General features: G+C 48.9%; 1 protein-coding gene across 1 annotated transcript; it reads left to right on the top strand.

Moving 5' to 3' along the window:
- Positions 1-426: 426 nt before the first annotated feature.
- fam110d (family with sequence similarity 110 member D) lies at positions 427-19,308 on the top strand. Its single transcript, XM_031576808.2, has 2 exons — positions 427-697; positions 15,408-19,308. Exon 2 carries the CDS (start codon positions 16,175-16,177, stop codon positions 17,567-17,569), a length of 1,395 nt encoding a protein of 464 aa, XP_031432668.1. The 5' UTR covers positions 427-697; positions 15,408-16,174; the 3' UTR covers positions 17,570-19,308.
- The last annotated feature ends 1,415 nt before the right edge of the window (positions 19,309-20,723 follow it).

Here is a 20,723-nt window from a genome sequence, read left to right as displayed (position 1 = left end):
CAAGCACACGCACAGAGAGAGAGAGAAAGAGAGAGAGAGGAGGGGTGGAGGAGGGAGAGAAAGAGAGAAATACACACACAATTATGACAAAATACACATAAACATCCCGACTAAACTGTAGGTCGTCTCATCTGAACAAAATATATGAATCACAAGTTTGGTAAGATGACTCATAATTAAATATCAGTCATTTATCAAGACGTGTTGCTTTATAATCACTTACTTAGTCATAACACTCTTATTCCTGCCGAATCATTGCAATGATCATAAAATCCACCTTCCCGCAAAGAAGACTGCCATCCCCCAAATAAAATCCCCAGCTCACCACCCCCCAAACGCACGTAACAGGAGTCAGTTTTCAGAGAGTGGTATACCTTCCCACCCCCCACCCCTCTCCCCATTGTGGTGGGATGTCCCAGCTGCCTCGCTACAGCGATAAACTAAACTGCTCAGACCTGGCACTATGCAGTGAACAGCGAAGAGAGGCAGTCGTTCCCGCTGCGCCAAGCCGGATGAGACAAGCGCAAGTACTGGCACTGTAGCTCCGATGATATGGCAGTCAGTGCTACCTGACTGGAGAGACAGGGTCCCAGTCACGACTACCGGTGTCCGGGAGGAAATAACAGACGCCGAGCGGACCTGATATCGGGAATTAATCAGCAAACAGCGACACGTGGAGCAAGCGTTACTGAGCAAGGTAAGAATGTGACGCTGGTACCTGTAGCGTAAACCAATGCTATGCAGTATTTTATCAACTATATATTCTGAAAGTGTTAACGTAGGCCAGTGCTAACTGATCTAAAACGAGAAATGATTTGGGTTTGCAACATTGTATTTTGAACCTAACATGAGCAGGCTTCAAAACAACATACATTAACTTAAATGCCATGGGTTATGTGTACAATAAGGGAAAATACTGTGATGTATTTAAGATTCGGGCATGTCCGACAGTTTTACTGGAAACAGGTTGACCAACTCTAATGAATGCAATGGCCAAAGCCACCGGCACGATGGCTAAAAAAGTTCAATCGCAATAAACCATATGTGACAACTCGCACTGAGTCACTGTAATGCATTATTCGGATGAGAACATATTCAAATGGAGAGCAGTGCCTTGTTAAAGAGGTCGCATTATTTCTCGCCTTGCTTTATATTGTGGCCATAAAGAAATATTTACAGCACCGACTTTTCCAGGGCAGATGCATCATATGTCGTTATTTTTGGAGGAGCATAATTGTATATCCATTTTAGGCACACATGCAATGTATACATACGTGACATCCAAGCATGATATCTATATGGAAGAGACACGCCAGCATTCGCTATGACCTTTTTTGCCTATATACAACAGATAGACAGAAAAGTAGACGGATCACCTTGTCCCGCGCTAATAACTTAAATAATCGAGTCCTCTTAAAGGCGTTATGTGAGCTATGTATTAAGAGCATGTAATGCGTATACCGTTTATGGGTATACACAGCTTGGCACTTCACACCTCTTTGCGACTTGTCTTGTACGAGGAGTTGAACGGGTCAGGGAAGGCTGTGGTGGAGGGGAGAGGATGGGGGTAATAAGGATCACTTTGATCATCTTTTGTAAACGCACTCGTATGCTCACGGAGGCTAGAGTCAATTATTGTTACTGTGCAAACCGCAAAAAGAGGGGGCTCTCACAAAGCTTGTGAAGTGAGCTCCTGATAGACGACGTGGTAGCCTACTTCACAAGTTTCTGTTTATTTAGTCTTTATTTACCTGTCGTTGTAATTGGCTCACGGGACTTGGATTGTGGTGCTACGAGAATCGATTAAATGTAGACTTTCCACGTGGTCTTGCGCAGTGGTGGAGAGTGTAGATAAGGGGATTTGTGCTGCATTTCAAGTAAGGTGTAGTCCGAAAACAGTTAGACATTCATTACTGAAGTGTTTATGTCTTCATCACAGATGCATTATCTGTGTAATCACTCTCCCTTGCTTGGGCACTACAATTTAACAGCAACTTTCCAGGAGCCATTCTGTCCTGAAGACCCAGCTCTTTTTGGCATGTTTCGTCTGCTTCACCACACTAGACTTACCCTCAGGAGTTAGTGGTGTCTGGGCTGGGCACTGGGTCAGCAGGCTGTTATAAACTACCCCAAGGTCAGTCTAAACAGCCAAAGACCCAGACCAGACTCAAGGTCCTCACCAGGCTCCAGAGGCCAGAGACTGACTGGAGTGGTGTCTGGTGATTAATAGAAATGCATTTCCTATCCTCAGAGGCAAATAAATAGCATCAGGGTAGTGGCCACTCAAGCTGGTTTTACTTCATGCTAGGGTTTGAGATTCACAGACTGTCTTTCAGGAGTTTGAGTGATACTGCCGTCAGAGTGTGTAACGTCCATGTTTCTTGTCATTGTGACTGTCAGAACTCTTCCGGACACCTCAATCTAGAGCCGCCACACAATGGATGACCTCTGTTGTCCAGAGTCTTCTCCGGATTGATGGGCTCTTGTAAAACCTGGTGCTATTTATTTTCAACATGTTTGAATGGTGGCCTCAGGATCACTAGTAAATACCTACTTCACTATTACTTGAGTCTGAGGGTGCCTTTGAAACAAGGTCAAACAAGAGCTGTGTGTGAAAGAGAGAGCGTTGCACAATAGATTTAGGTCTGTGATGTGATTGCGGTCAAATGCTTTTTGTTACATGACTTTTACTTTTTGTTAGTTTCTCATACTCTTGAGAGGCAATAGGGACGGCCATGTTTGCCATGCCAATAAGACATTTTAAATTGAGGAAGAGACAAGGAGAACACAATTTTTTCAGTTTGTTTTGAAGATTTGTATATGGAATTGAACTATGTTGAAATGGAGAGAGAAAGAAAGTGATTTAGACTTAGAGGATGTGCATAATCCCCTAAGGCAGCACTTTTTTCTGCTGGCCCAGCCCTATCTGCGTAGGCAGGCCTTACCCCTCTCTCTCTCTCTCATTCAGGTGTTGACAGCCATCCTGACATCATTAAGATGACTGGATGAAATAAAAACGTTGGTCGCGTCTTTCCTTTTTATGGGGCTTAGATCATCGGCTAAATCATCACCTGCGCAGAAAATTATTCCAGAGCAGACACACACACACACACACACACACACGCACACGCACACACAGACAATCTCAGGAGAGAGAAGGGCAAAACAAGGGCAAACATAAATAAAGAGGATAGGGCATGTGTCAGGAGGGGTGTAAACAAGTACGGAGCTTGGCCTGTTACAGCAGGTGAAGACTGAGTCTGTGAGGGGAGCCCAGGGATGTGTGTGTGTGTGTGTGTGTGTGTGTGTGTGTGTGTGTGTGTGTGTGTGTGTGTGTGTGTGTGTGTGTGTGGTGTGTCTGTGTTCTTGCATGCATGTAAGTGTGAAAGTCTGTCAGAGTGTTCCATTACCTCAGGTGAACTTTCCCCTCACCCAACTCCCCACCCCCTTGGTGACTGTGTGTGTATGTGTCTACATCTGTGTGTATGTGTCTACATCTGTGTGTATGTGTCTACATCTGTGTGTGTGTGTGTTTGAGAGAGAGACTGGCCGTGTTTCCGACCGTGTGGAGTAGTTTTGCCAGGCTTTACCGTTGTTCTGACAGTGGTTGGCCACTGTCCCCGTCCGCTGAGACGGACACTGAGCCCGACGCGAGAGACTCTCCCATGCCACCCATCTCTCTTCCGGCCTCCCTTCCTCTCCCTCAGGCACGCATACCTCCTCACCCTCATCCATTTTTCCCTAAGTTCTTCTTCAGACATATAATTTCATCAGCCTGACCACAGTTTACAAAAGACGGCTCCACTTTCTCTCTCCCCTTAAAGTTCATAAAAACCTCAGTTGGTTGTGTGCGCGTTGGCGCCTCTGCACCCTCCGCTCTGAACAGCTGTGTTGTCGAGAAGGAGAGAAAGCCGTGTGTAACTTGTGTTAATCCTTCTGCCTTTTATAGGGGCAGGACGCAAAGCCCCCTCGCTTACGCTGACAAGCTCAGGTTTCTAATTAGAGACCACAGGCCCTGTACATGACATCACCCTTCTCCAGCGCTGTAGGTAACACAGGGGGGGCTGTGTGTGTGTGTGTTTGTGTGTGTGTGTGTGTGTGTGTGTGTGTGTGTGTGTGTGTGTGTGTGTGTGTGTGTGTGTGTGTGTGTGTGTGTGTGTGTGTGTGTCAAGAAGCAGCTGGTTCCAGACACTTTACTGGCTGGGCTTGTGTGTGAGATTTTAATCACCCCGGTCTTCACATGAGCTTGCTCAGGAAACCAGCCTTCTAATTTGGCTTTTGTTGTTCCCCTCTCGCCTGGGTCTGCTGTCTCTCAGGACTTCCCACTGAGGCCAACGTAGCATGGGACCAACAAAAGGACCAGACTGTGATCTTGAGTTTCACTGTCTTGAGCAGAAATGGTTAACAAAGACGCTGCCTGGTCAGCAAGATTTTATCGTCCAATCCCAAAGTTTGCTCCTCTAAACAAGCACAAGAAGTGTTGCTTGACATGCTGATCAGCTGTTGTTAGTTTAAAAGCTATCTGGAACTGGAACTAACTAAAGGAACTGAAGGAACTAAAGGAACTGAGAGAACTAAAGGACCTCTCCATGATACACAGAGAAATCAGATCTATCTCACTGAAGATCATCTCCCTGTGTTCTGTCCCATTGCATAACATCATGCATCCACTCCTCACGCCCTTAGTGACTTCTCCAACAGGTTAATTATTAATGACCCATCTCTAAATCATACCTCTCAGGGTTTAGTTCCCCATCGCGCCTTCCTCCTCTGTGCGTGAGTGACAGCTGGGAGAGTGGCCCTGCTGTGGTCACACATCCTCGTAATCGGCCATGCCTGGGTAGCGCGGCACCTAAGGCCTGCCAGGTCCAATCATGATCATCCGAGTCACGTCATGGTGATGCGATTCGTGGCCCGTGATGTGACTGTGGACCTGTCACTTTAGAAAGACACACACACACACACACATCATCATCACATACACATAGAGACACTGGATCTGACAGCTACTGAAAGCAATGACCCCGCCCTAGCAGAGGAAATAGGTGTGTGTGTGTGGTGGGGGGGGGCTGGATGTGTGTGTGTGTAGGGGTTGGAGGGTGAGGATGGCGATGGGGAGGCTATTTCCGTGGCACTCTGCGCCTGTTAGTGGCGAAGTGGCCTGACTGGGGCCATAATGAGAGAGGACAGCTGGCAGGTTCAGTGGTGCGGGAGCCTCTGAGCTGGAATGGCAGCCCAACAGGGAGCTTTGTTAGGGGGCTCACAGAGAGAGGGCTCAGGGACTCCTAATCAGCCCCATGATGAAGTCCCTTTAGCGTATTACAAAATAGCCCTAGTTTCTTACTCCTCTCCTACCCCCCTCCGGTAGTGATTGTAGGAATTTGGGGATAAATAGTCCCTGGCAGCCAACCCTGAATCCGGCTACAATCCATCTTCCTGATGAGGCACACCGGACTTCTAGGCACGCTTTGATGAGTGCACTGCACATGCCAAGCCTAAAAGGGCCACATAGTGCTTTGTGTAAATCGAAAGCATAATCGGTCTGAAATGAGCATATAGGTTTTTCCAGTGTTTACCATTTGGCCTGGATAATAAGTAATGAATGTGTTGATATGCTGGTGGGGTTTGAAAGCCCAGCCAGGACGGGGCCCCGGTCCAGTGATGGGAAATCAATGGGCGCCCTGCGGTGTTGGTGGGTATTCACCAGTGACGTGGGGTGTGTTGTGGTGTGTAGCCAATAGTGCACTTTCGTGCCTGTGGATGGTCGGATGCTCAGAAAGAGGCCAGCAAGGCTAGAGTTAGCCCAGCGGGCGGAGAGGAGAGGTGAGGGTGGAGAGAGTGACACACACAGACATATACACACACTTACACATGCACACACAGACATATTCACGAACACACACACAGATAGACATATACACACACTTACACATGCACATACAGACATATTCACAAAAACACACACATATACACACACTTACACATGCACATACAGACATATTCAGGAACACACACACCAACACACACATATACACACACTTACACATGCACATACACACGTATACACACACTTACACATGCGCATACAGACATATTTACGAACACACACACACATACTTACACATGCACATACAGACATGTTCACAAACACACACACACACACACATATACACACACTAACACATGCACATAGACACATTCACACACACACACACACACACACACACACACACACACACACACACACACACACACACTTGTAAACACACCATCTCACGCTCTCCCACCAAAGCTTTGTTTGTTCGCACCCTTGGCACTCACGCGGCAGCAGGGTGACACTCGGGTGACCTTACCATGTGGTGAGCACATCAGCGAGACGTTCGACCAACGTTGTGAAACCGTTCCCTCTCACACAGCTCTGGCCTACTTTTACTCTGCCACCCAGGGGGGCTGTGTGTGTGTGTGTGTGGTGTGTGTGTGTGTGTGTGTGTGTGTGTGTGTGTGTGTGTGTGTGTGTGTGTGTGTGTGTATGCGTGTCCGTGTCCATGGGTATGCATGTCTGCATCAGAGAGGTGTGAAAAAGACACAGTGCTGTTGGTCAGAGGCCTGCCTTTAATCTTCAATTTGACTCAGACCGCAGATTTAGTGCTATGCTGTGCTGTGAATGTGTGACTGTGAATATCTGTATCCATCACGTTTACTTAGCTGAGCGGCCGGTCTGCGGAAAAACAATCCTCGAGATCTCCAAAAACACGTGTTAACTCGAAGATGAGGAGGATAACATGGTAAAATCCTCCTCTGAGCAGAACCTAGAAAGCCTGCCCTCTGTTATTAACACCACATCCTGCAGGGCTGAATATAGGCTGGGCCCTTTTTTTATTTCCTGGACGTGCCCAGCCTTTGTTAAACTGAAGGTTCATATCACCAAGAAAGTCAACAGCCATGACTGTAAAGGTCACAGAGAGCCAGTGGGTGATTATTTCAGGCCTCGAGAGAGGCCTTGTACACAACCCGCCTCAGTGCTGAAACAGATCTGTGCGCTTGTAGCGCGAGCCTCCTCAACAGGAGTAAATTCTGCAGAGTAAACACTTGGCCCCTCTCCAGGAAACAGAGGCTCTGCAAGCATCTAGCACGGCTCAGGCTGCAAAGACGCCAACCCGTGAGAAAAGAATCCCCCTCTGTTCTCCCCCAATTTCAAACACAGGAAAGATCCATGGACCTGACCTGATTTATGAGCGTATGTGCACACACACACACACACACACACACACACACACACACACACACACACACAAAGAGACAGAGCTACAGGATTTAGAGGGATCCTGCACCATTTTTTGCCCTGCTAGCGTGTGTTCCCACACCCTGCGCTGTGGTTAAATGCAGAGAGAGTGCGGAACTCCCAAAGCCATCAAGGACGCTGCCCCGAACGGTTCTGAGCTGTCAGAGCAAGAGTCTCTTCCTCAGCCGTGACTGTTTCCTGTCACATTTAGGCTGGAAAGCAGGGCTCTGGTGGTGAGGTCCTCATCTGTCTTCTTGACGGCCACTCCATGGTGAAGCACACAGCTGCAGTGTCTGTGTCGTCTTTACTGCTCAGCTTTGCCCTATCTCGTCAGAGACTAAATATCTTTTGTTGTCTCCTCTTCCTCGAATCCTACTGCATTCTCTATATATACTGTATATCTGATCTGAGAGCCCAAACCTGCAGACTATTTTTCCAGGGAGGATGTTGGGGAGGGGTGGAAGAGTATCCCATCGTACCATCATCCCCTTCTCATGAGGAGGTAATAGACCTGCCCCCCCCCCCATACACACACACACACACACACACACAGACATACACACTCATACACACACATACACACACATACACACACACACACACACACACACACACACATACACATACACACACATCAGCCCCCCAATCTGCCCACCAGCCCCCAGCGACATCACTCATCAGCAGCAAGACAACCGGCCAAACAGCTTAACATTCCTCCGTCGAGCCCAGAGTGAGCGGGTGGATCGCATGTCTCCATATTATCGCCGGGATTACAGCAGGGTTGGGGGGTGCGGGCTCCGTGCGGGGAGTCAGGGGACTGGTGCCAAAGGTGTGGAGGGTCAAAGGTCGTATCCGGGGATATGCTCTCTGTTCTCCCAGAGATGGATAAATCACCTGGGGAACACAGGTGAAAGTAACAGCTGTGTTCTCCTCCGTGACAGCCCTCTGTGTGTGTGTGAGTGTGTGTGTGTATGCATGTATGTGTGTCTGCGTTGTGTCTAGGTGGTGTGTGTGTGTGTGTGTGTGTGTGTGTGTGTGTGTGTTGTCCATGACAGCCCGTTCTGCTGGTGCTTCTCTGCTTGTCTGTGAAACTTTAGGACTGCAGTGAGTCATGCGAATGGGAGCTTTTGAAGTGTGCAGCTTGTAAACTACTTGTGCAGCTTTTCATGTTAGTGAGCCCGCAGGACAGAGCATTACCACACACCTCTCTCTCCCTCTCTCTCTGTCTCTCTCGCTCTCGCTCTTTCTCTCTGTTTCTCTCACTCTCCCTCTTTTCTCTCTGTTGCTCCCTCTTTCTCTCTGTCTCTCTCTGTCTCTCTCCCTCTCTATCTCCCTCTTTCTCTCCCTCTCTCTCTCTCACTCTCTCTCTCTCTCTCTCTCTCTCTCAAGAGATGTGAAAGTTCTTGCTCCCATGTCAGGAAAGCAGAGGAAATGAGTAAAGTGTGGTGATAAGGGATAAGTGTTGTGGCTGTTATGTTTGGCCCCGCTCTCTTCCTTTATTAGTTCTTCTAGGGTGGGACAGACCTGAGTCAGTCCGATAAGAGAGATAGGAGAAGGTGGGTCGTGTCAAACACGTGACTCCCTCTTTCTTAATCTGATTGTTCGCTCTAATGTTAAACTTTAATAGGTTAATGCCACGTGCACGGTCCACGGGCTAACGGGCTAACCTCCATTTCAGTCTCTTGTGGTAAACCCAAACTTAACACTCTCTGGGCAGTGAGTTTGTGGCCGGTGTGTGAGTGCTTGGACATTTCAGTTTGTGAAGAGGGTCCATCATGCCTGAATGAGCCTCATATATTCAGTAGCTGACAGTGATTATTTTAGAATGACAGTGGAATGACACTTAGGGGCTGAAGGATCTCTTAATTTATTCATTTGTATGTGGCTTTGAGAGGTTGTATGTGGCTTTGAGAGGTCGTGGGGGGAGGAGCTTTTTTCGTTCATGATGTCCCCTGTGACCTGCCTTTGCCCCTGTGGCAAGGCAAAAAACCTCCCCCCACACCCCTAACCTCCCCACCCCCCCATCAATAAATCAGTAGACCAATGCCCCTTTGGGCCACACAGTGCTTTGGAGACCCCCCCCCCCCCCCCCCCCCCCCCCCCTCCCCCTCACCTTTGTCTCCAGAGGAGTTTGCAGGAGTGTTTTCAGTGTCTGTTTAATTTTACGGCCGCGTTGTCTTTTTCCGCTCTCTTCCCTCTTTTTTCTCTCCCTAATGAGCCCCGGTGTCCAGGTCTGGCTCTTATCTGCGCTGCCAGCGGCTGCCATTGTGCCGGACCATTAATAACGCAGGAATGTGTCTGTTTGGGGGGGGACATGAGGAGGGCTGCACCTCTTAGCCTCCTCTCAACCCCCAGGAGTCAGTTTGTTTTGTGCCGTCCTGATAAATGACCCAGCAGCACCAGGCACGCTGTATGTCTCATCCATTAATTGATTAATAGAGAGTGGTGTGTGTGTGTGTGTGTGTGTGTGTGTGTGTGTGTGTGTGTGTGTGTGTGTGTGTGTGTGTGTGTGTGTGTGTGTGTGTGTGTGTGTGTGTGTGTGTGTGTGTGTGTGTGTGTGTGTGTGTGAGCGGCAGGGGGGGTTTAGATTCAAAGCTTGACTGGCTGGTGGCTGTGTGCCTGCACTGGCAGATGGTGGGGGGGGGGGGGGGAGAGAAAAGGCCGATAGTGATCTAAGTCTATTAGAAAAGAAGAGGCTAATAGTGATGGATCAGAGGAGCCGCAACTGGTCTCCGCCTGTGAGATGCCCACGCAGGGGCCGGAGGGCTCTCCAGACAAATGAAATAAAAGGCAGCATAAGGGAGAAAGACGGAGAAAGGTTCAACATAAGAGGAAAGCATAAGGAGGGAAGATGGAGAGAAAGGAGAAAAGAAAGGGAGAGAATGAGCGATTGCCCTGTGGTTTGAAACGAACATGTGGTGTGTGCCCTTTTGAGAGTCTCTGGATCTAAATTGATGTGACGGGCCAAATAAAAGGTCATAGGTCTATCACATATCAGAAGGCATGTTTTCTCAACAGTCTTTCATATTTTATTTGACATTTATGCTTCTGAATGAACAATCCTGAGGGTTTATCTAAGGTTTTACTACCACTGAGGGCGGTGTCAGGTTCGTGGTGACTTTTAAAACTTTTTTCTGACCTATAATGAGTTGCAATTACAAGCACACAATGCGTTTGCTAAAGCACCGTGCACCAATATGGAGTGAACACAGTCATTCAGAGCCAATGTGTGAGAACCAAAGTGGAACGTACTGTACGCCATACGCAAAACGAAGCAGACGAGAAGCCTCTTCATTCATGTTCCTCTTGGTGAGTTGTTCCGAGGCTGGCCTCCGAGAGCAGCCCTTTGAGAGAGGCAGAGAAAGCGGAGAGCCCAGAGAGGCCCGCGTGTTTGAAGTCCGCTGCTGCTCCACCGTGATGTTGCGCTCCTTTGAGTGCTAACAGTACCCTGTGCGCACAGCCCCAGCAGTCGCAGGGTTCTGATACAGCATGACGGCAAACATCTGGTTTCTCTTTGGCGTCGTGGGGCGCCTGGTTAAACCTCCCCTACAGGCACACTCTGCAGAAATGAAGAAAGAAAGAGAGAGAGAGAGACAAAGAGAGAGAGAGAGGAGAGAGGGATTAGAGTAGTAAATACGGGTAACGTTGGAGAGGGAGAGAGTCATAAAGAGAAGAGGGGGAGGGGGGAGGCAAAGAGGCAGTTAGAAGAAGGAGATGAGGAGAGAAGGAGAAAGAGAAAGAAATAGAGAGGGATAGAAAGATTTATATAGAGAGAGATAGAGACAGGGAAGCAGAGGAGCAGAGAGAGAGAGAGAGGCATGGGTTTGGACAGGAGAGAGAGAGAGACAACAAGGTGAAATGGATGCATGAGAGAGGGGAGAGACAGACAAGGTTAATTACAAGCCCAACGGAGGGCAGAGGGCTGCTGGCTGGCTGTCAGAGACACAGAGGGTCCTACAGCTCTCACCCACTCACAATCTCACTCACTTATTCACACACTCACTCCTTCACCCACTCACTCACTCACTCACTAACCCACTTCTCAAAGGAGCCAGGAGGGGAGTACAGTGGAGGGTGGAGACGCTTGCTGATATCTCTCATTAGAATCAGTGGAGTTAATAGAGGTCATTGGTGTGTAAATGTGGGTGTATGAGAGTAGTGTATGCATGTGTGTGTGTCTGCGTTGTGTCTGGGTGGTGTGTGTGTGTGTGTGTGTGTGTGTGTGTGTGTGTGTGTGTGTGTGTGTGTGTGTGTGTGTGTGTGAGCGTGCTCAGACGATACTGTATATAATTGTAATTTAATTCGGGCCACCGACTGGCTATTAATAGTCTAGTTTTCCTCATGCAGAAGATGTGTGCCATCAGTGTCATGCTATTGTAATGTTACGGCTTCACTTTGGAATATTGCCTAGCTAACAGACCAGAGGTAGAACTGAAAGCCTTACATTGAGAGGCTGGTTGAGCAATGTTAGAGATTGTGTAAAAGTTGGAAAATAAACAAAAATAAAGAATGTATACAACAAAAGGAAAAAATAAGTGAAAATAAGTAAATGTCTTCTAAAGTATTTTGTTATAGTTATGGGGAAGTATGAAATTCATCACAGATTTTAAATGCACGTTTGGCATTGTGATTTATAAAAGATCTCCCGTTTGGATGCTCAAAAACTCCCTCTGCGCTTAAACCAGATACACCTGATTTAACATATGCAAGCATGCATGTACCAGATGACCCTAATTTCTGTGACACGGACTGAAGACGCTCCACAGTGAGAATGACACAGTCCCACAGTTTTCCACATGGCTGTACTCATCTCTCCTGCACATGAGGAAAGAGCAGATTATTATTTCATATTTGGGTTAGGCACTGGATTAAATCCTGCTCCATGCTCCATGCATGGCTGCCTCAAACCAGACCCTTCTGAGCTCTGCTGTCAAAGCGCGTCTGATCTGACTTGGAGTGGAGAATGTGCCGGAAGAAAATGGCATCTGGTGGGGGGTGGCTGAGTACCCCACCGCCCCCACCATTACTACTATCACCCCCCTACCACCCCCCCCCCCCCCCCCCCACCCCTTTATTCTTTCCTTTTACCCTCGGCCCCAGCCTTGGCCCTCTCCTCTCTCCACACCTGTCCAGAATTTTTTCCCGGAACTCCTCCCAAACAATGGCTGCTTTTCCTGCCCGACCTGCAGGACATCTGGAAAATGTTGCAGCAGGCCTCCTTCTGGCAGGGTTTACAGCCAAGGGCTCCGGTGCAGACTGGGGGGGGATGAAAGAGGTGTGGAGTGTGAAAGGTAGACAGGGAAAGGTCTTAGTCTTGAATGACTGAGTCTCAGAGCTTAGGGCCCCATGCTTTTCATGCTCTCCTTGTCAGTAACTCCTCTTCTCTCTCTTTCTCTCTCTGGCTCTCTCTCTCTCACACACACACACTCTCTTTCTCTTTCTGTCTTGCTCGCTCGCTCTTTCTCTCTCTCTCTCTCTCTCTCTCTCACACACACACACACACTCTCTTTCTCTTTCTGTCTTGCTCGCTCGCTCTTTCTCTCTCTCTCTCTCTCTCACTCTGTCTCTCTCTCGCTCTCTCTCTGTCTCTGTTATTGTGACCTGCTGTCTTTTTCGCTCTTAAAACAGCGGGGTCTCTTTCAGTGATTGTCGGTGCCGACAAAAATGCCGCCCATCTGTTTCATGCCTCCAAATGGTTGGCACAGTCCAGACTGAAAAAAGCTTCACTGTCACCAAATGATGGATGTTCAAAAACAGGACTAAACAGTTTTTTTTCTCTTATCTAGGATATACACTTGGGCTTTTTCCGTTTCACAGAGGGCATGCATTGTGTTCCTCTTATATGAAAGGATGCCCAGAAATAGATTTTGGGAGCATGTAGGTTTGGAATTCCGGGAAGATCTGACATCTGCTTCCTATGTAGCGAGAGGTCTGTGGTGTGCCAGCTCACGAGTAACCCTCTGCCGTTTATAAGTGAAATCTCATCACTATCAAAGCAGCTTTGGCTCTATTTATGTCTTTTCATGGGGTGCGCTGTCACAGAAGTGCTTTTACAGCATTCATTTAGCTACATTCGCTACTTGCTTATGAAAATGAAGACCAAAGACCCCTGAAACAAGATTCAGCTAAGCTGTCGACTAGTAGACCTGCCACTGAAACAAACAGAAACTCTTTGGCTAGCAGTAACTCGCATCCAGAGTGCCTATGAGAGAGAAGGGCTCAGAGTTAGTTTCACCTCAGAGTGAGTGTGCCAGCTCCGGCTGCTGCCATGTGGACTGTAACATCTCTGGTGTAATGACTCATTACGTTTTCAGAAGTGCAGCACTCTCCTCTAGTCACTTCAGGGACCTGCCTCTCCAGGCTCTGTGATCCGTTCTCACTGACCTGAGAACAGGGGTTCACATCAACTCGCAAACACAACTTCAGGAGTAAAAAATGAAAGCCACCTCAAACCCAGAAAGCAGCTGACTTGGCCCTGTTCTGGCCCTGATGGGGTGAGAGTCTGGCCCTGTTCTGTCCCTGATGGGGTGAGAGTCTGGCCCTGTTCTGGCCCTGATGGGGCACGGATCCGGGCCAGATCCCTTCAGGCGTCAGCAGCCTGTGGAGCAAGAGGCTGTTTCACTGCTGAGAGAGAAGGAATGTGTGGATCAGCACAACTCCTCTTTTGATGCTCCTCATCAGTGGTGTAGAACGGCCTTGGAGTTTTGAGTTTTGTTGGTTCTGCAGAAAGTGCTCTCAGAGACGAGTCGAGTCTGCTGCTCTCTCTACTGGGCGGAATGGTAAAGCCTGGATAATCTGGTAGCCAGCTAACCTCTTTCATCTGCAGGGCTGGGTCTTCTTTACTGCCATGTGCTGACACACATAAACACACACACAAACACACACACACACACACACACACACACACACAGACACACACACAGTAACTGCAGAAGGATGCTTCTTGGCTATAAATACTTTTCCACACACATCTCTTTAGTATGAGCCCAGCCTCTTATAGAAACATCTTTAAAGCCCCCACCCCCACCCTTTCATTCTCCATGGCGATATGCAAAAGCTAAAATTAAACAGTCTACTCTGTCTGTGCAGCATATCGTTAAAGCAGTTAGTTTTAACCAACGGCACACGTTGCGTTGGGTTTTAAGTGTTACTCATCTGTCACTGAAGCTCGCCAATTTATGTCGGAGAAGTACGGAGGAAGAAGTCCGGGGCAGCATGTGTGCAGCGTTTCTTTTCTGTAGCTGTCCTGTAAAATATTGACAGACTCATGCATTATTTAGCTGCCAGGACCCCTTGAGGTATGCAAATGTAGCCATGATGTAGCAGCGCGGTTAAACTAAAGGTGCATTATGCAATGTATTATTCCCTGTGCTGTCAGAGACATCAGAGCTAGTGTGGGAAACATCGTAGCCTAAGCGTGAGTTAACCCCCTCCAGTGCAGGGGCCCGGCCCCGGCTGGACAGCACAGGGGGGGCCACGCTCTTCTCCTATTAGAGGGGGTCAATGAAATTTTAATGCTGCGCATTCGCAGCCAAAGGACTGGCTGATCATTGCTCAGTCAGCATGATTTGTCTGTCAAAGAGAGAGGGGAAAAAAAGGAGTAAAAGAGCACAGTTTCTGCCTTGTGATGCCTGAGAATGATTAATGCAGAGTGTGAGTGTGTGTGTGTTTATCTGTCTGTGTGAGTGTGTGTGTGTATATGTTGTATCTTTTGAGTTGGTATGTGTGTGTGTGTGTGTGTGTGTGTGTGTGTGTGTGTGTGTGTGTGTGTCGGTGAGTGTATATACTGGTATGTGTGTGTGCGTGTGTGTGTGTGTGTGTCTGTGGGTTTCATAAAGGTCAGCGTGTCCATGCATGGGTGACAGGCAGTGCCTGCGCTGGCCTCAGATGTGGGTCTGTGCCAACCGCTAAGAGAGTGGGCGCCAGGCTGCAGGGCTGCCAGAGGGACCCCAGTGTGCCCGCTACCATATGCTCTCTGTGCTCGGGGTTGATTCAGCATACAACAGCAGCCAGACCTAACCTGCCCTTCTCTTTCTTCTCTCCCTCCCTCTCTCTCTCTCCCTTCCTCTCTCCCTCCCCCTCCCTCCCTCCCTCTCTCTCTGTTCCTCCTTCTCTGTTTTCACAGGAGAGAAAGACAGACAGATCGAAAGAAAAGAAAAGAACAAGACGCAAGCTCTCCGTCTGTCGAGTTCGAAGAGGCGCCCCTGGTGCCGCCTGTACAGGTCACCTCAACCGTGACGCCGTGGGACAATGGAGGCTTGACCCGCTGTCCCCGAGACTGCTATCAGAGAGCAAATATTTAAACGTATTGTACCTCCGGCACCCAGAGCTGCTTGCGCTGGGGCCTACGACGGAAACAGAGTGAGGAAAAGAGGGGGGCTGCTGGAAAAAAAGAAGAGCAAACACATTGAGAGTGAACTCAGGCGGCTATTTCTGCCACGCTGTGGGCGCAGGAACGTCTCATTTGGGAGAGCACTTGGACGTCGGCAAAAGGATTTCCCTGTGCCCTGCCTGTTTATCCAAATGCCTGTCTAAATACTGGATGGAGATATCAAATTTGTAGCCGTTCCAAAAAAGCGCCCGAGAAAAGGGGCTAACTATAGCAGAGCCTGAAGCCTCGGCGGTCTCCTTTACTCGGTTCCCCCACAGGATCCTCCGAGGCCGAGAACAAAACAAATACTCAAAGCAAAATGAAAGGAGATTAGATAGAACTGTTTGTTGTGCAAAAGCTTTCAGATCTTGAGAAGTCTCACTAGAGTAACGAACAATCAGATAATCAAACGTAATAATCCTCCTTTGAGTCTAGAGACTTCCTTTCCTGTGAGGCTACTCTTGTCCCCTAGCTGAGGAGTGTGGAGGGGGAGACTGCTTCATCTGGTGCTGCTTCCTTTCATGCATTCACCCACCAGGCGCAGGATGAAGCCTCTGACCCCAATCGGCTCCCCGTCACCCCTGCGGCTCCTCAACAAGGGCCCGGAGTACCTGCGCCGGCAGATGGACACGGGCAACCGCGGGCGCTCCGTGAGCGCAGTGGAGCGCCTGGAGGCCGACAAGGCCAAGTATGTGAAGAGCCAGCAGGTCATTAACACCAAGCAGGAGCCTGTGCTGGTGCCCTGCACCACCCCGCCACCCCCGCCCCGCCGTCTGCTCGCTGTGTCTGCCTGCTCCACACCACGCCTGCCGCACCGGTGGCACCACAACGGGTTCTACTCCACCTCTACCCCGAGGGACGACAGCGAGGACGACTCCAGGAAGGAGAACCGTCAGGCAGGGGAAGACGAAGATGACGACGATGAAGATGATGATGATGGGGTGCCTGTCAGGAAGAGTGTGGAGGAGCAGAACCGTAACAATGCCAACAGGTTCATGCAGTCTCCACGGATGCCCATCAACGTCCCGCTTGTGGCGCCCCACAGCGCCCCCGTGCTGCGGCGGAGTACCGGTAAACGCATGATGCGGCCGGACTCACTGGTCATCTACCGGCAGAAGAAGGAGTGCAAGTCTCCCACGGTGACCGTTGCGGGGGGTAACAGCACCACGGAGACTAAAGGCTACAGCTTTGTGCGGAGGCTCTTCCAGGGCTCCATGCGGGAGAAGAGCGGAGGGGGCAGTGGAGACAAGATGACCATCAGTGAGGAGAAGGCCCCATCTCGAGACGGAGACTCCCGCATGTCCTGGTCCAACGACAAGAGCTCAGTGGACGTCGGGGACGGATGTAACGAGACGCGGCGCTCCAGCAGATCCAGCCGGGAGCGCTCCTTGGAGTCTGACAACGGAAACATCTACCTCGTGGAGAGGCGGGTGAAGAAACCCAACGGCACGTGCGACCACTCAAACAACAACACCACCACGTCCACAACCACCACAGACGACGACATGGACCCCTGGAAGCCGGTGGTTCCGCGCGTGCCCCTGCGGAGCGGGCTGCAGCGCTCCAAGTCGGAACTGAGGCTGCGCTGTTCGGTGGCACTTTCCGATACGGAGCGCTTCTTCGACTTCTGCGGCCTGGACCTGGACATCATCGATCGGCTGGGCGCTGAGAACTTCCTGTCAGGCGCCAGCTCCGTGGACACCCTCTCGCTCATCCTTCGGAGCGTCGGCGGCGGGGGTGGCTCAGAGCCCAGCGAGTTCTCGCGCCACTCGGGGGAGGGGCTGTTTCAGGAGGAGCTGGCCGAGCAACTGCCCATCATCGGAGTGTCCATCATCGAGCGTAATGCGCGGGTCATCAAGTGGCTCTACAGCTGCAAGAACGCACAGAAGGAGGGTCCCAAAGAGTCCACGGTGTAGCCGCCGACCCAAACAGACTCAAAACAGAGCTGACAGGGGAGAGGACTAGTGCCCCTGTGCAGAGCTGTTACACCTAATAGAAGTACTTCTGACAGATCGATATGCTGTATTTATTTCTTTTGAGAATATGTGAGACTGTTAGTTCTGTGAATGCAACAACCCTTCACCCTTTGCCCTCTGCTGCAAAATATAATTTTGTGATCATACGGACACGTCTGTTTCAATCAACTCTGCCTCTTCAAAACTGTCCATCACTTGTTCTCAGTCATGTGATACTAGCTTATGCATCAACTGCGTTGTTTGCTTAACATAGCTCTGCATCCTCTGCATCTCCCACAAGTTCATAATTCAGAGCAGAAAAAAACCCACTAAGCTTTGTTTTCCCCTGACCAGAGAAAGTGATGTGAGTATTAAGTGAACCGTGTGTACCTCATTCCACTACTGCCCCAGTTTTTTTGTGTGTGTTGTGCGTGTTGTTGTTTTTTTTTCTCTATTTTCTTCCTTAAACGCAGGCGTTGGAACAAACATGCAATGCACCCCTATGGGGCTTCAAGAGCACTGAACTGGAGTGAAAATGAGAGACAGAGAGAGAGAGAGAGAGAGAGAGAGTGTGTGAGAGAGAGCCTAGACCTATGATCTCTTTAATATACTGTGCAACAGAGAATGCTGTTCCTGTTAAACAAGGAGTGCAATCTCATATTATTTAAACATAGTCAAAATGCAGTTCAAGCCCAAATAACCAGACATGCACCACTGCATATTTTTTTGCCAACTGTACTACTCTATCCTGGTTTAGAATTGTTTCAGGGTGCTCTAGAATTATAAATCCATAGAAACAGAATGTGTATTCTATTTCTATTTATTGATCTCTCCACGTCACAGAACATTCCAGCAATGCCCAGATACATCACAGAGACATCAAAGACTAGATCACTTGTCAATATGTGTCTCACTTTTATAAGAAAACAAAACAATAATCAAATACTCCTACACTCAATACACAACTCCAGATTATACTGCATGATACATCTGCTAGTGAGCTTTTCATTCACCTCACAGCCTAGTGTTAGTAGTCATAAATGACTGACACTCACACATAGCCAAAGTCCCACTGGGCCCACAGCACTCCCCCAATGTGTCAGACTGTGAGCTGTCTCCAACTCACGAAAGGGAGCTGACGGCTTTCTTCCCTTTCATTTTACTCCCTGCACACACACACACACTCTCACACACACACACACACACACACACACACACACACACACACACACACACACACACACACACGCACTAAGCACAGACATCCACACACCTTACCTTGTGGCCTCAGTCACTCTTCATGTTAAAATTAGCATGTAGGTCAGGCTAGCCCCACTGAAAACTGGACTGGAGCGTCACAGAGATATGTGCAGGTTGCATAGCATGTGACCTGTATGGAGAGCCTGGCCTCCACACACCCCATGACAGATGCATTGTATGACCTCCTCTGGATGGGTAGCTGCTCCTCAAAATCTGTTTGTGTCGATGTAAATCAGTATTCTGAAGGTCCGAAAGAATGGCCACCTGGCCCAAGCCAAACTGGAAATGCTTTGAGAGCTGTTGTATTTGCATGTGTACAGGATGTTGTATATAATTTTGCAAAGATTTTCTTTCTATCTATGAGAGGTTTAGATTTTATTCCAAAGAACATTGTGTATTATTTACACAGAAGGTCAACATAATAAAGTACTATTTGTGGATATTTGTCTCTTTTTTTGTCTCTTTCTTGCAATCAACGGAAGTAGAAATCTAACCGTAATGCATATGCAGTATGTTTCGAAATTCACTGTTGAATTAAATTATATCAACTCCAGGGATATCCACAACATTCTCACACAAGCACACACACAGACAAAAATAGATTCTGTGACACTTACAAATGCACATACATTTGATGATATTTGCATGAAGTCCAGACATTTCATTGCATGTTATGTTAGACCTACTGGAGACCCCATACAGTGACGGATGAGGGATCTTGAGCTCCGTGCAGTCAGTGGACGCCAAAACTGAGGCGGCAACAGCAGAGACAGAAGCTCAATCCCACTGCTGAATAATCCTTGAGTGAGAGGATGATCACCCTGAGTGATGCCAGTGTGTGTGAGTGTGTCTGCATCATCCCCTGCTCAGCTTGTCTGATGGAGTGTCTTTCTCTTCCTCCGGCTTTGTTTTGTCTCTTTTTGCAGCTGCATTCAAGGAGCTGTTTGCTTCTTAACCCTCTCAGCACACAACACACTTGAGTTTGAGGCTGCTGCCATTGTTCAGAGATAGCACACTGGTGCCACAGGCCTGACGCTCCCTTACGTTTGTCTGCTTGGTCATGACACTCTTTTGTCTGTCTGTCTGCCTGCCTGCCTGCCTGCCTGCCTGCCTGCCTGCCTGTCTGTCTGTCTGTCTGTCTGTCTATTTGTGTGTTGGTTTGGCTGCCACTATCCATCCATCCATCTATCTGTCTATATCGCTCTCTCCCTCTCACTGATTTTGGCAGTCTCCCGCTTTTTCTCACTCTGTGAATCTCCTTCTGTCTCTTTCTACCTCCCTCTCACTGTCCCTGTCCCTCTCTCAGTCTTTCTGTCTGTCTGTGTGTGTGTGTGTCTCTTTCTCCCTTGTCCACCCCCTATACACCTCAGAGTCCTCAGAGCCAGAGAGCAGAGTGTGACCCATGTGTCCTGATGGCTGTGTGTGTGTGTGTGTGTGTGTGTGTGTGTGTGTGTGTGTGTGTGTGTGTGTGTGTGTGTGTGTGTGTGTGTGTGTGTGTGTGTGTGTGTGTGTGTGACCTGCCGTGACACCCTGTTTGTGTTGAGCAGCGGCAGGTCCTTTAAACATGCATTTGTTCACTGAGTTACTCCTGTGCTGTGAGAGCCCTTTCCCCTGCTTTCCCAGACATAACTACACACACACACACACACACACATACACACACACACACATACACACACACACACATAACCGGGTGGTAGCCAACCATGTGTGAGATTAAACAATGGGAAACCATGTTTGCAGACATTCTACATCAGAACAACACATTTTGGGGAGGAATAGCTTTGGGTGGAGAGGATAGGTCCAGAGTAACTGTGCATGTGAGTGAAAATTGTTGTATTTCCTGCAACAGCAG

This window comes from Clupea harengus, chromosome 11 (genome assembly GCF_900700415.2).
Source record: "Clupea harengus chromosome 11, Ch_v2.0.2, whole genome shotgun sequence".
Lineage (NCBI taxonomy): Eukaryota > Metazoa > Chordata > Actinopteri > Clupeiformes > Clupeidae > Clupea > Clupea harengus.
The sequence above is the reverse complement of the archived record's forward strand: the minus strand, read 5'-3'. Positions and strand labels throughout refer to the sequence as shown.